Source organism: Camelus ferus, chromosome 32 (assembly GCF_009834535.1).
Source record: "Camelus ferus isolate YT-003-E chromosome 32, BCGSAC_Cfer_1.0, whole genome shotgun sequence".
Classification (NCBI taxonomy): domain Eukaryota; kingdom Metazoa; phylum Chordata; class Mammalia; order Artiodactyla; family Camelidae; genus Camelus; species Camelus ferus.
The window spans coordinates 13,471,536-13,486,689 of NC_045727.1; the positions used below are offsets into that span (position 1 = coordinate 13,471,536).

Genomic DNA, 15,154 nt, shown 5'->3' on the forward strand with positions numbered 1-15,154 from the left:
TGGAGCACAGAAGATCTTTAGTTTAGTGAAAATATTCAGTGGTGAATTTATGTCATTATATATTTGTTCAGGCTCATAGCCTGTACAACACCAAGAGTAAACCTAATGTAAACTATGGACTTTGGGTGACAACAACATGTTAATGCGGGTTTACTGATTGTAACAAATGTACCACTTCGGTGGGGGATGTCTGTAGGCTGCATCTATGGGGACAGGAGATAATATGAGAGCTCTCTATAACTTCCGCTCAATTTTGCTGTGAATCTAAAACTACCCTAAAAATAAAATTTATTAATTTAAAAAATTATCAAAAAGTAAAACAAACAGTTGAAATTAATTTTAACAACATATCTTGTTAACCCAATATATCCAAAAATATTCTTTCAACAAGTAATCAATATAAAAAATTAATGAAACTTTTTTTGGTACTGTCTTCAAAATTTGCTGTGTACTGTACACTTATATTTCCTCTCCATTCATACTAGTGACAAGTTCCCAGTGCTCAGCCATAGGTGGCTCATGGCCACCAGAGTGGTCAGCAGAGGTGTAGAATTTTGTTTGATCCCAAGGGAGAGTAGAAGGTAAAGTTCTGCCCTCTTCACCTTCACCTCCCACCTGCTCCTCTTTCTCGAAAATTCCTGCTCAGCCAGCTTGGGTTTTCTCACCTTCCCCAGGGACCTCTGCCTGGCTCTGGGATGCCATCCTGGACACCCATTACCTTTGGCCTCTCCAACCCCTCCAGCACCCGGCCAGGGATTCCATCTGTCCACGCCACCTCCTACGTCCCAGCCTTTGGGCTGCGGGTCCTGCCCAGGAGCTCACCACTGGGGCCATCCTTGGATTTCTGCCCTTGCAGCTCACAGCTCTGGTGACAGCCTCAATAGTAATAATTATGAAACTTGCCAGGTGTGTGGTGCCAGGTGTGCGGTTCCAGGTGAACTCATGGCACCTCTTTGTATCTAATCCACCGGACCATCTCGTAGACTGGAACCATTTTGCACATAAGGGCTCTCTTATTGGTTACTGAGCACTCACAGGATCCAGTCTGCGTTCAAGGTCAGAGGAGGGAGGTTGGGGGCCCCTTGGGCAGAAAGGCTTGGAGACCACCTAGAGGGTTGAGCCAGGTTTATTAAAAGCTTGCTCGGAAGGGATCTCGGGTGTATTCCCTGAATCTTGCCCACGTGTCCTTTATGCCACCCACCCCCCTTGCCTGCCTGGCGGAACCTGTAGGAGTCCCTGGGATGAGGCCAGAGGTGAGGGGGCGGGGAGGAGGGATTACCTGCTGCCCTCGACTGGAATCTGTGCTCTGGGATCCCTCTGGGGGCAGGTCACCTCCCTGCGCCGGGCAGGGTGAGTCTTGACCACTGTGGGAAAAGCCCCCGAGAGAAAGCGAGAAGCGGGCGGGACGGGGCGGGGCAGGACTGGCGCTCTCCAGTCGTGGGGGCGGGACAAACATCCGACCCGCTGGGCAAAACCAGGCAGCTGCGGCGGGCGGCGAGGCCAGGCGGCGGGAGGACTGACTCGTTCTGGACACTCGCGTCCTGTGGCTCCTGAGCGCTCGGGCACCATGAGCGGCCGAGTTGGGGACCTGAGCCTCCAGCAGCAGGAGGCGCTGGCCACGGTGAGGAGCTTGGAGGCCGGGAGGCTTGGGATAGATGGGAGGGGGGGACCCTGGAGAGCGCTTCTGTCCAGCCCGCTGGCTCCCACCGGCACGTGCTGAGGCAGACATGTACCCAATACTCGGCGACTCTGGGGCCAAGTCCAGCTTTCCACCTCTGCCGGCTCCTGGCCAGCCAGCCTGGGCCTATGATCACTGGTTATGGGGAGGGTGGTACTGTCATCGGCTTTGGGCAGCCCTGAGCAGATTCCCAGGTCTCCTGCCCAGATTGCATCATTTGTTTGTTTGGTTTCTCCTTGCGGCTTTCTGACTCACCAGGGGCCCAGCCTTCTCCCTGTGGTTAATGTTTTCATTAAAGGAAAACAGAGGTAGGGTTGTTGATTTCAAGACAGCCCTGCCTCACCTGAAAATGTCATGACCATGGGGAAGGTCTTAGATGACCCAGCATTAATTCGGTTTTCAGGTGGCCAGGGACTGGAAACTGGCTTCAGGGTTGGTGTGAAGTGAGGGTGGGAGAAGTGTCACAGCCCTGGCAGGCACCATGAGCAAAAGGGCAGTTTCAGACTCATGGAGAATGACTTCTTTTGAGGCTCCTACTTTGGGAGGAGTAGGGACCCCAGGTGAAGGTGTAGGGACCCCAGGTGAACGATAAGTTCCCTGGGTGAATCCCAAGGTAAAGGAGACGGTTCCAGGAACAGAGCATCCTCAGATGAAGGAGAGGTCCTCAGGTGGAAGAGCAGGGGTTGTCCCCTGGTGAACCCCCTCCACTGGAGATGGCCCCAGACACTAGGCTCGTGGTGGAACTGGACACCTGGCCTTTGGGATGAATTATGGTGGAGATGCTCATGGACCAAAGAGCTTTCAACAATGTAAAAGAGTTTGTTCCCATTCCTTTCCATTATTTAGAAGAAATGAATGCTTGTTATTTCAAAAATTAAGGAAAAAGAAAAGTTGGAAGAAATGGGGAGCAATTACCCTTGATCCCGGCGGTCTAGAAACCATGCCTAAGAGCATTTCCTTCTAGCCCTGTCCTAAGCCTGATTGTCACCACCTGTGGCCACATTCCAGCTGCTGCCTTCTCCATATGGCTTGTTGGCCTGCATCAGATTCACCAGGGATCTTTGTAAAAATCAGAATGGCATGGTCCTACCTCAGACCTATGGAATGAGGGTCTTGGGGGGCAGAGAACCCCCAGAGTTTGAGAAGGACCGAACTCTTCCTGCTATGGTAGGGGCTGAGGGCTGCCCCATTCCCAGTTGGCAAAATGGTCCAGGCATTTGCTGCTAAGTCTGCAGCCCCTATCCTGCAGGGTATGTGGGGAGGACTGACTGGTAGACTGAGGGTGGAAAGGGTCTGGGACAAGGCTGGGTATCTAGGGGTCATGGGAGCCCCTCTGACTGTTATATTCCCCCCTCAGTTCCGGGACAAACTTCAGGACCTGCTGCCCACCCTGCCCAAAGCTGATGACTACTTCCTCCTGCGCTGGCTCCGAGGTGAGGCCAGCTGGGATTGGTGGAGGCAGAGACGGTGGGAGGGAGGGAGGGAGGGTTTCAGGAAAGGGGATGGGAGACTTTGGGGGACAGTGCTGCAGAGTGGTTAAGAACACAGGCTCTGGAATCAGCCCCCTTTGGGCTGGAATCTGAGCTTCCCTCCGAATCAGCATGGCACAAGAAAACCATGGGCATCAGTTTCTTCATCCATAAAGTGGACATGAGGCCGCCTCCCCAAGGGTGGTTGTGAGTTAAATGAGACGGTGGGCCCAGGGTCAAGTGGGGTTAGAGTTAACACCGGGAAGTTCTCAGGCTGACAGGCCTGGTCAGGCTTGAGTAGGTATCCTTGAACATGGTCTTCAGGATTTGCCTTTGGGTCTGTTTCCAGTTCCTTGAAGACAGGGCTGTGTCATCCCCTTAGGGAACCTGGCACCAAGCAGGTGCCCAGCAAATGCTTCATGAAGTGAATGTAATTAAAAGCAGAGAAAGAATTTCTTCTAGGAATCGCCGCAGCAATGTAGAATAACGGAAACTACCCCAGGGCTTAGGGAAAAACTCATTTCAACTCAGCACACCCCATGGAATGTATTTTGAACTCGAGCCAGGAAGGAATTCAGAAGCCAGGCTGGAAAGTGCATTCATGGTGTGGTGATAATGCCAGCCTGGGAAGCAGACAAAACAGTGATTGCTAGGAGGGTGCCATGCAAGTTGTTCATTGTCTCTCAGCCTCACTTCCCTCTTTCGTGTAATGGGTGTAATGCTGCTCCCTACCTTAAAGATGCTGTCAGAGATGAGGTCATGGGTGTGCACAGCGCCTGCATGGAGGAAGCCCTCTTTCTGTTCTGTTCTGTTTAGTTGTTTTTTTTTTTTAAATTATTGTTTTTTACAAACATTATTTTTTAGAACCGTTCTAAAAAGTTTTATAGGAAATTATTGTGAAGATAGTACAGAGATTTCCCATAAACACTGCACATTAATATTTTGCTTTCTTATGGTACTTTTGTTACAATTAATGAACCGTTATTGTTCTGTGATTAGTAACTGAAATCCATGTTTTATTTAGATTTCCTTAGTTTTTCCATGTAGAGACCACGTTTCCATTTAGTTGTCATGGCTCCTTAGGCTCTCTTGGCTGTGGCAGTTTCTAGTCCATTTTTAAGAAGTCATTTTCATGTCATTTTCCCCGACCTGGGCTACAGAAGGAGTTGGGAGAGCAGATTTCTTAAAGCCCCTTGATATGGCATCAGACCTCTCTCCTCCTTTGGAGTCTTTTTGGGTTTAAAAACCAGCTTTTCAGGTGCCTGGTGGGTCTTTGAGAAAGGAGTGAAATCACAGACACTGTAGGCTGCTGGGTCACGGGAAAGGGAAGGGACCCAAGACTGGGAGAAGGTGCCAGGTATCATGATGCCTCCCACTTCACGCTGTCACGGACCTGCTGACATGGTCCAGTCCACTTCAACTTCAGCCGTGCAGCCAATCCCTGCCGCACAAACGCAAGACACAGGTAAAGGGGAGGCTCCCCACTCAGGCCAGATGCAGAGGGGCCTTTCCTGACCTTCCCTCTGAAGTCGATTTCCTTTGTTTTCCTTTATCTCCACCCCACGTCTGTGTCCATCTCTCCTGCTTGGATGCCAGCTTCACGAGGGCAGGGACTGAGCCTGCCCAGGTTGCCAGCCTGCCACATAGTAGGGGCTACTGAAAAAGCTTTGAGGACCCATCAGCAGTGTCCAAGCCACTGTCTATAGGACAAGAAACCACATCCCAGTTCTCAGTAGGAAAATCTCCTATAGACACCATAGAGATTTTTCAAAAGCCAATAAAAGAATATCAGGTACAACTATGCACTAACAAATTTGAAAATCTAAGTAAAATGGATACATTCCAGCAAGAAGAAAAAGCAAGCCTCAATAGGTCAATAAACATTAAAGACATTTAAATGATAATGAAAACATCTGCTCACCTCTACACCGACTCCAATGGCTTTGCAGATGAATTCCTCCAGAGTTTTAAAACCAGCTAATTCCGACTTATCCAAATTGAGTTATTTTCCCATATTACATATTCCAAGCTTTGTATTCTATGTCCGGGCTCCCCCTGTGCCATGTGCTCACGGCTCTCGATGTCCCACTACTGCCTATTCAGCACCTCCACTAGGAGGTCTAACAGACCTCTTAAACAAACAAAACAAAACAAAACAAAACAAAGCAAGTTATTTTAAGATATATGAGAGCGTGAAATTTACCTTATGAAGCCTGGGTACGTTTGATTCCAAAGCTAGACCAGGACAATACAAGAAAAGAAAATTCTAGCTTAGTTTCGCTTATTAATATAGGTGCAAATAGCTCCAAATAAAATATTGCATAACATAATCCAAGAGGGTATTAAAATTATACAGTAGTATCAAGGAGAGTTTAATCTTGGGTATGAAATAAAAGTTCAACATCAGGAAACCTACCAGTGTTATCAAACACATTAGTAGAGTCTAAAATGAGAAATTATGTGACCATCTCAATGCAGAAGGAGCATTTGAAAAGGTTCAAATTTTATTTATAGGACAAAACAAGATGAAAGTCTTACCAAACTAGGAATAGAAGAGAATGTCCTTGGCGCGGTTGGGGTCACGTAGCAAAAATCTTACAATAAATGTTATGTTAAGGAGAAATTGTAGATGCATGTTTTAAAGATCTAGGTCAAGGAAAGGATGACATCAATCAACGTTATTGTTTCAGCATAGAACTGGAGACCTTCGCCAATGTTATAAGGGAAGAAAAAAGTATTCAGTGGTAAAAGACCAGAAGGGAAGAGTTAACATATTCGCAGAAAAATTAGAAATAGAAAAACTCTAGAACTAAAGAAAAAATTCAGCAATATGTGGCAGACACAAAAATTAATAGCATTTCTCCATGCAACTGTATCCAACTATAAAATATAATGAAAAAATCAAATGCCACTCAAAATAGTAACAAAACCCATAAAGTATCCAGTAATTAAGTTAAAACAGACAAGATCTGTACAGCAAAAAATCTTAACATCTCTGAAGTATTTAGAACTGCATTAGCCACTAGCCAAATGTAACTATTAAAATTAGAATTAAATTAATTTAAAGCTTCAGGTCCTCAGTCACCCTAGCCCTGTTTCAAGAGCCCAACAGTTATATACACTTGAGCAACTCAGATATAGGATATTTCCATCGACACAGAAAAGTCTATTGGACAGCACTCATACAGAAGATGGTTTTAGTAAATATATACCCCAGAGAAAAGACTGGGCAGGTGATGGCTTGTCTCTAAATATTTGCAGAGTGGCCATGTTGACAAGTGGTTACATATATTTGTTTGACCTCTGCCAATGCAGCTGGAATCACTGTGGGGCAGATTTCTGCTTAGTCAAAGCTGCTGAGGAATGGAATAAGCTGCCTACCAAAGTACCTTTGTCACGGGAGATAATCAAGGCAGAGCTGGTGATCTGGGTGGTTTTTTTTTCTGGAGGTGGTTTATGATTGGGGCAGAGGAAAGCTGGACAAAAATCTCAGGCCCCTTCCATCTGAAAATCTCTAACCCTGGATATTATCAAAGGCCCATCACTGGCTGAATTTCTCAGTGAACCAGTGATCTCAGGGAATAACGGTGATGGCATTTCTAAAATAGAGTATCACGTTTTCAACTAAAGTGTATTTATTTCTTCAAAATAAATCATCACAATGGCTGTTGTTTCTTGAGAACTTACTGTGAGCCAGGTAATGTGCCAAACAATTTATATACTTTATCTCACGTCATCTTTTGAATAACTCTTAAAAAATATTATTCCCATCTAAAAGATAAACTAAGGCTCAGAGAAGGTAAGTGACTTGCTCAAGGTTGCACAGCAAGTAAAAGGGCAAAACTAGAGCTCAAGTCCAAGTTTATTTGACTCCAAAGCCCATGCTCTTCACCACTCCTAACACCATGGGCATCTCTGCTCCCTGGGTGGCGGGGAGGAGGTCTTAAATATTACAGGCTAGATCAGCGTCTTCATTGAACAATTTTAAAAGTCCCGGAAACTGAAATCAAGAGCTTTTCAAAATCTTCTAGAGGATTAAAGATCCTTGCTTTTTAAGAAAAATTACCAGATCTTTGATGTATTCTTAGGGTGTGAGGAAGAGTCTAGGTTCCCCCCCAACTTCCTCATGAGAATGGCACATCCTGAATCCTGCCTCAAGCCTCCTTTTACCTTGGCTTCTTCTTGCAGCTCGGAACTTTGACCTACAGAAATCAGAGGACATGGTCCGGAAGGTGAGACCTTGCGCTCACCAGTATCCTGCCTCCGACACGTGTGCCCCCAGGGATTAGTGACAAAGGCTGGACACTCTTGCGCTGACCTGTTTTCGTGTTTCTTCTTCCTTTCTCCTTGGATCTCTTTCTGTGGCAGTCCCGGGTGCCCCACAGTCCTGCCCCTGGTGTCCGCATCCCCTGTTCTGTGTCGGTGGAACCTGGGGATGCTCTGGCAGGATCTTGGTGGCGGTGGGCAGAGGGGCCTGGCCTATGGTCCCCAAGTGCCCACAGGGCCTTTGGGGCAGGCAGTCCTCAGGTCCTGCCATGTCTCTGCAGCACATGGAGTTTCGCAAGCAGCAGGACCTGGACAACATCCTCTCGTGGCAGCCCTCGGAGGTGAGCCCCATGCAGCGTCCCCCAGGCCACTGGAGCCCCCCCAACTCACCCACCATGTCCAGCCACCTGATGGAGCAGGGACATGGCCTGGTGGGCTGCTTTGAGCCAGGACCTGCCCCCGTGTCCAGGTGATCCAGCTGTATGACTCAGGTGGCCTGTGCGGCTATGACTACGAAGGCTGCCCCGTGTGGTTTGACATCATCGGGACCCTCGACCCCAAGGGCCTCCTCCTTTCAGCCACCAAGCAGGAGCTGATCCGGAAGCGCATCAGGGTCTGTGAGATGCTTTTGCAGCAGTGTGACCTGCAGAGTCAGAAGGTACAGGGCAGGGGATGCATGGTAACCCAGTCTCTCTAAAGGGTCACGACCAGGGAGGGAGGCACCCACCCCCACTTCTCCCCAGCCTTCAGCACTCCGGGCTCTGGTAGGATGTGGCTTCTCCTGCAGTCACCCATCCATGAGCGTCTGACACATTCATGACACTCCCTGCTGGCGTGCGCCAAGGGATGCCAAAGCCCTTTCCCCTCTGACCCTGGTGAGATGCTGACTTGGGTGTGGTGAATGGATCCCTGGGAACAGTGGATGGCCAGATTTGCTTATGGAAAAGATGTCCCTTGATTGTAAATTGCAGAAGTATAAACACCTGATGGGGGAGCCATTGCTTTGGGCATCTCTGAGAGCAGTGACCCTTAAAAATGGGCTCATCCCTTGTGGGTCCTTAGGAGCCACTATGGCATCGCTACAAAAAAAAAATTCGAGCCCTGTGGGGCCAGGGGCTTCTAAGCCAAGAAGGACCACACCCACCTTTGCAGATCTCCCAGCCCCTGTCTCTGTGTCTCTGGGCCTGTACCCTTCAGAGTGACTCTAATGCCAAGTGTGACCTGGTTGGTTTTGTGACTCTAAGTGTCTAAATGAGCCTAAGGTGTCACTGTGGGAGAGTCTGGCTAACAGCTGACTCCACAGGGCCTGCGTCCCCAGTGTCTGGCCCAGAGCTGGACTCAAAACAGGCCCTCCACAGAGATTTGTGGCAGGTGTAAGAGAGTTACGTAGCACTTTATTGAGTGCCTGGTTTGAATACGTGTTTGTCTCTCAAGCAAGAGGGCTGATTTTATAGGGTCAAAACAGTGCCTTCTACTTCATAGATGTTCCCAGTTAGAGCCGATAGTTATGGTGATGACGACACTGATAATAATAACTGCTAAGATTTACCAGGCACTGGCCATGTACCAGACACTGGGCTCATTGAATCCTCATAGCAATTCTATCATTGCCTGGAATTATCCCCTATTTTACAGAGGAAGAAAGTAAGGCTCAGAGGGGTTAAAAACCCACCTGAGGCCACACAGCCTGCCCACGGCACAGCTCTGGCTTGGACACAGCCGTGGGACTGCAACACTGTCTGACACAGTAAACTATTGTACATAAAGATGCCCAACGAACTACAAATGATGTCTTTAATTCCACAGTTAACTGATTCCAGGCAACAGTGCTGAGCAAACAGCGTGATAAGGGCCACCGTGCCAGGGCTTATGTGTGGCACCCCCTCAGATGGGCTGTCTGTTTGGAAAGGGCAGCTGGGGGTGGAGGTGGCAGGAAGGTAGGAGGGAGGGATGCCTGCGTCTCTGTGGCCAGGATCTCCTGTCTGACCCATATACCTGTTCTGTCCTGTGCAGCTGGGCAGGAAGATTGAGATGGTGCTGATGGTGTTTGACTTGGAGGGGCTGAGCCTGAAACACCTGTGGAAGCCAGCTGTGGAGGTCTACCAGCAGGTAAGGTAGGCAGCTGGCTCGAGGTCAATAGGGAGCCGCTGACCATACCAGCTTCTGGTCCATGGAGGACGGGTCACCTCCTAGGGGCCCCCCAGAGCAACCAGTGAAGCTCGCCTGGGGTCCACCTTCCTAGGAGAAGGAGAAGCAAGAACATCACTGAGGATGAAGCATATGCTCGTGGGGAAGATGGGATGGGATGGTGGAGGGTGGGGGACTCTTGTCTCAGCGGCATCAGAGGCCACAGAAATCCAGGGGTCGGGGTGTTGGAAGATGGCCTTGACCAGACTTGTCTTGACCTCACAGTTTTTTGCCATGCTGGAAGCAAATTATCCTGAGACGCTGAAGAATTTAATTGTTGTTCGAGGTGAGCCCACGATGAGGATGACCGTCTGGGGAGGGAAGGGTAAGGAATCGGGGGAGGGAGCCAGTGGGTAAGCCACCAAAATTGGGTATTCTCAAACCATCCTTTGTGAAGAATAGGTTTTTGTTTGTTTGTTTAGTTCAGTCCCTCACAGACTGATACTTCTGGAATATACAAAATCATGCTCTGATACATTGCAGCAATGTCGAATACATCATGTTTCTAAATGTTTAGTGTTATTTTCTTTACCTATCTGGGTGTGGACTGATAGCAGATAGTCCATGGGCCATACTTGGAGCAGGAATGGTCCCTGCGACAGCTGTATAGTGAGGGGGTCACTGCATGTGCTCTGGGGTCAGATGATCTGACTTCTAATCAAATCCACTGAGCAAATCCATTGAACCTCACTGAGACTCAGTTTTCCTATTCTGTAAAATGGGAATGCAGTGGCAGCTTCCCTATAAGATAGCTGTGAGGGTAAATGAGACAGTCTGTGGGGAAAATGTAGCAAGAGCCTGGCCCACAGAAAGCAACCAGGAAGCTTGAGTGATTCAGGTGGGACACAGATGCTCCACCTACTTGCACCCAAGAGGATACCAAGGCAACCTGGGCAAACCTTGAGCGTGGAAAGGAGGCACCACTGGGGAATCAACATTGCTGATGCCTTACAATGGGACAGGAAGGCAACCATTTATTGAGAGTGTTTAATTTAACCTCCTATTTTATAGTTAAAAGCCCTAAGACTGAGAGAGGGTGAGGGACTAGCTGAAGGTCTCACAGTAGGAAATGGCAGAATCTAGGTCTGTCCAACCTCTGTCCACCCCATGCCCTTGGCTGTGACCCTATACGTCCAAGTCCCCTCTGGTCCACCTTCTCAAGGGAGTTTCATGTGTTTCAGCCCCCAAGCTGTTCCCTGTGGCCTTCAACTTGGTCAAGTCATTCATGAGTGAGGACACTCGAAGGAAGATAGTGATTCTAGGAGGTAAGTGCTTGTCCTCCAGGATGTGCCCATCTCTGAATCTGCCTGGAAGCAGAGGTCAGTGCTAAAGGCCCCATTTCTCCCTGGCTCGTCCTCTTTACCCAGGCACTGACCTTGGCCTGACCCCTCTCGGCCTTTGCACAGTCATTTGAGGCTTCAGGCCCTAGACCACCACCTGGGTGGCCACATAAATCTCCTGGGTGTTCTCAGGAGTGGGTGCCCAGAGGAGCAAGCCAAGGACACATCAGATCCCCTCCCTGAGCTTGGCCTCACTGACCTCCATCGCGCCTCCCCACCCCTCTGTGGAGCCCACTTTTGCCCCCACAGGTGACTGGAAGCAAGAACTACCTAAGTTTATCAGCCCTGACCAGCTGCCCGTGGAGTTTGGGGGGACCATGACTGACCCAGATGGCAACCCCAAGTGCCTGACCAAGGTGCGGCTGCCCAGAAGATGGGGAGAGAGGGGAGATGGCCGTAGTCTGGTGCCCGCTCACCCAGCCTCACCCGCAGATCAACTATGGGGGCGAGGTGCCCAGGAGCTACTACCGGCACAACCAGCTGAGGCTGCAGTACGAGCACACGGTGACCGTGGGCCGCGGCTCCTCGCTGCAGGTGGAGAACGAGATCCTGTTCCCGGGCTGTGTGCTCCGGTAGGGACGGCAGCCACTCCACAGCTGGGCACAGTTGGGAGGGGTCCGGAGCCCAGGCAGGTGGTCGTCAGTGGGACCCTGTCCCCTGCAGGTGGCAGTTTGCATCAGATGGGGCGGACATCGGCTTCGGGATTTTCCTGAAGACCAAGATGGGGGCGCGGCAGCGGGCAGGGGAGATGACGGAGGTGCTGCCCAGCCAGCGCTACAACGCCCAGCAGGTGCCCGAGGACGGGAGCCTCACCTGCCTCCAGGCCGGCGTCTGTAAGAGCTATAGTGTTCACTGGAGTCGTTTTCCTCCTCATGACAGAGAAATGATTGGCTGTCTCTTGTCAGTCTGGCCTCTCTGTTTGCCCCTATTTCCAGCTCTCAGGGAGGGTGTAGGGGTCTCTGCAAGATCCTAGATCCCAGGGGCGTTGGCTTTGGGTGTTGGTTCTGATGAGTGGCCCCCAGGTATTGGGACAAGGACAGAGCCACATTGTGGAGAGCAGGGTTCACAGCCTGCGCCTGTGGACTCAGCTCCTGGGAGGCCCTTGCACCCAACTTAACAGGCTAAGAGACAGCTGGAAAACAGCCATGGGCGTAGCATCAGGGGTCCCAGCCTGCCCACGTGCGTGGACTGCCCCACTCCGGGAAACCTGAAGAGTTGACTCTTCCAGGTGTTTGTCCTCCATCCCAGGCCAGATCCAGCGAGGAGAAGGGAAACCCAAGGTTGATTTACTCTGGGGAAGGAGACTGAGTCTGGCTAATGGTGGAGTGCACACACACCTAGTTCACCTCGTGGAAAAGGAAGAATTAGAAGGGTGGAGACAGAGAAACCTGGATGACTTGTCATGTCCCAGAGTTCATGCTGGACCTTGGTGTGGAAGGACATGTACAAAAGGCATGATGAGAAGGTGGCTGATGGAGCTCAGCACTCTCCTCTGGGGAAAGCAGGGCTCCCCTCTGGGCCAGAGCATCCCAGCCCCTCTCCTCCCTTTCGCTGTCAGATCATTTCAACCTCTCTAGGCCTGTTTCCTCATCCATAAAATGGGGATGAGAATACCTTCCGGGCAGCTGCTTTGAGGTTTCAGGGAGCTGTGGGTGCTGATGTAAGTGCCCATAGAAGCAGCTGATCCATGTTGGTGGTTATTAGTCCTTTGTTTATCACAAGCATCATCCAAGGAGACAGTCGTGAGCCGTGGGCAGGGGGCTGGGCAGTGCTGACTCTCCAGCCCCACCCGCAGTTCTGGGCACCCCATTCCCAAGGGCGCTGGGCGTGCGGATGTGCAGGGCCCACTTACTTCTCTGTCCTTGCAGACGTCCTGCGCTTTGACAACACCTACAGCCTGATGCACGCCAAGAAGGTCAGCTACACTGTGGAGGTGCTGCTTCCTGACAAGGCCTCCGAGGAGAAGATTCAGGGTCTCGAGGCAAAGAGACGGTCCCCACTACAGTGAGGACCCTGGCCACCCTGTGCCTGTGCTCTCCAGCCCCATAGCTCCCCTGCCCCATCCCCTGCCCTCCAAGGCAGGATGGTGCTAGCGGTGACCTCAGAGAGCTACCCACCTCGCATCACCATCTCATCTCCTTGTGGGCTCACCTGGATTGGTGGCCAAGCAGGAAGGGGACCCCAGTACATAGGCCACCATGAGGATTCAGACAGGCATCTCATCCCTTGTTCGCAGAGAATGAGGATGAACCAGTGTCCACTGAGGAAGGATCCCTCCTGCAGAGGCCACCCTTGCGTCCTTTCTGACAAGGTCCACCCATTCCAGGACTCACCCACACCTGGCATCCCAGTTTGGGGGTGTATGCATGAGCCCCAGGTCCTGCAGGGAGCACAGCCTCAGGCCTGAAGAGCAGGGATGTGCAGGGCCAGCTGGAAGCTGCTGGGTGGAGGGATGGAGATGGGGCTGAGGGTCTAGGTTCCGATCAACCCTCCAGGGTTGTTCTTCCTTTGGAGGGAAAATCGGAAATGGAGAGCAAGACCCGGCAGGGACGGCCATCAGGAGGAAGAGCCACGCTCAGCCTTCCCAGTGTCCCCAACTCCCTCCCCACCTGCTGTGATCCAGCCAACATTTCACTTGGATTCCTTCCGGCTCTGAGTAGGGGCCAGGACCGAAGCAGAGCTGAAGGGAGGTGGAAGGACTGTGCTGAGGGTGCAGAGTGGAGCTGCCATCCCCGGGCATTCACCCTAGACTCTGACTTGCTTCTTGGAGAAGCATCACGCTCTTCCTCCATCTTTGTGCCTCACTAAGGGGACAGCTGGAGGTTGGCTGCCAACCCCCTGCCTCCCCCACCCCAAATGCAACTCAGCAGCTGGCCGGTGAAGGCTTCCACTTCTCAAAGGCTGGCTCTCCTGGTGCCCACAGCCCACAGTTAGCACCACTGTCAGAGCTGCTGGACGGACTGCACCCAGCAGGGCAGCCCATGCCTGAGGACTGAACTGAGGAGGCCATCAACCTGACTGTGACTCTGCAGTTGACTCCAGGTGGCAGTGAAGCCATCGACAGGGCTGGGAGCCCAGGCTGTGCTGCTTTGCCCCCTGAGTGGCTTGGCCCTCAGCTCTGGATCCTTGCGCCTGCTCTCCTTAGGGTTTGTCTTGCTGTCCACAGGGTGGAGTGCTGTCCACCCAGGTGACATCCCCAGGAGTGAGTGGTCAGACCTCCCTGTGGAAGGGGTCCTCGTTGCACAACATTAGCATCCGGGTCACCCAGGCCCTTCCCATGGACTGGAAGCCTCCACGAACACCACCGTCCGGGTGCTTTGCCAGCAAGAAGCCCAGCTCTGGCCCCTTTCCCACTCTCAAATTCTGTGCTTTCATTTTCTCCACCTAATAGGAAGTTTCTTGATTTCCTATTAAGGCGAAAACATGATGAGACTTGGGAAGGTGGGGTCTTCAGGTGAGCCAGGTGAGGTCCTGGGGCCCCAGCACTCCATCCATGGCAGCTGCATCATTTATGGTGCAGCCCAGAGTCCACACAGGGGCCCTGCTGCTACAAAAAGCAAACTAAATGAAACATTGCCAAAAGCTAGTGCCATGAGGCACTCCTGGTCCAACAGAGTGTTTGAATAGTTGGGCACAAAAAAACTGCTGTGACAAGACCAAGGAGATGGCCTGGGCTGTCAGGCAAAAATCACAGGACATCCCTGTGTCCAAGGGTTGCTCCTGCATCCCAGATGTGACAGGATCTCCCACAACCCAGGTTGCACTGTGCAACCAGCCTCCCCTGGTGCAGCCTCCCGGATACAAGGCTATTGGAGCCCCCTGACCCCCTGGCTTCTCAGGGTCATCTTCCCAATGCCTGTGGCAGGCTACGGAGGGCATGGCTGACTGGGGCTGGGAGGACCCTATGCCAGGTTTCGCTGGGCATGACTGTTGTCATGAAGGGGGCTCACAATGCCTTACTTCCACCTCCACACCCCCCACCTAAAAACAAGGGGTTCATGGACTTGAACCCTGACCCTCGCCTTTCTAACCAGCCAGAGCTAACTTCCCACCATCAGGATTGCCTCACATTTCCTTGTAGGTAGCAGAGATCCCTCTGTCCCTTGCACATGGGTTTCCTGAGGCTCTGATCAAAGAGAATTTACACAAATATGGCTGTGACACAGGGTTAGGTGCGAATCTCCACCCCAATCCAACTCTTCTTCCGAGAGCCC

General features: G+C 51.2%; 1 protein-coding gene across 5 annotated transcripts; it reads left to right on the forward strand.

Moving 5' to 3' along the window:
- The first annotated feature begins 1,372 nt into the window (after nt 1–1,372).
- On the forward strand, nt 1,373–14,539 carry SEC14L4 (SEC14 like lipid binding 4). Of its 5 annotated transcripts, none has more exons than XM_014559341.2 (12): nt 1,376–1,621; nt 3,036–3,111; nt 7,336–7,379; nt 7,695–7,754; nt 7,883–8,071; nt 9,427–9,522; nt 9,826–9,925; nt 10,782–10,865; nt 11,190–11,296; nt 11,373–11,512; nt 11,604–11,773; nt 12,809–14,539. In XM_014559341.2, exons 1-12 carry the CDS (start codon nt 1,568–1,570, stop codon nt 12,946–12,948), a joined length of 1,260 nt encoding a protein of 419 aa, XP_014414827.1. In that variant the 5' UTR covers nt 1,376–1,567; the 3' UTR covers nt 12,949–14,539. The 5 variants fall into 5 exon arrangements, with proteins under 5 accessions (XP_032327307.1, XP_014414828.1, XP_032327308.1 ...); XM_006184788.3 differs by having other exon boundaries at nt 1,381–1,621; nt 9,826–9,886; XM_014559342.2 differs by lacking the exon at nt 7,336–7,379 and having other exon boundaries at nt 1,375–1,621.
- Nucleotides 14,540–15,154: the final 615 nt, after the last annotated feature.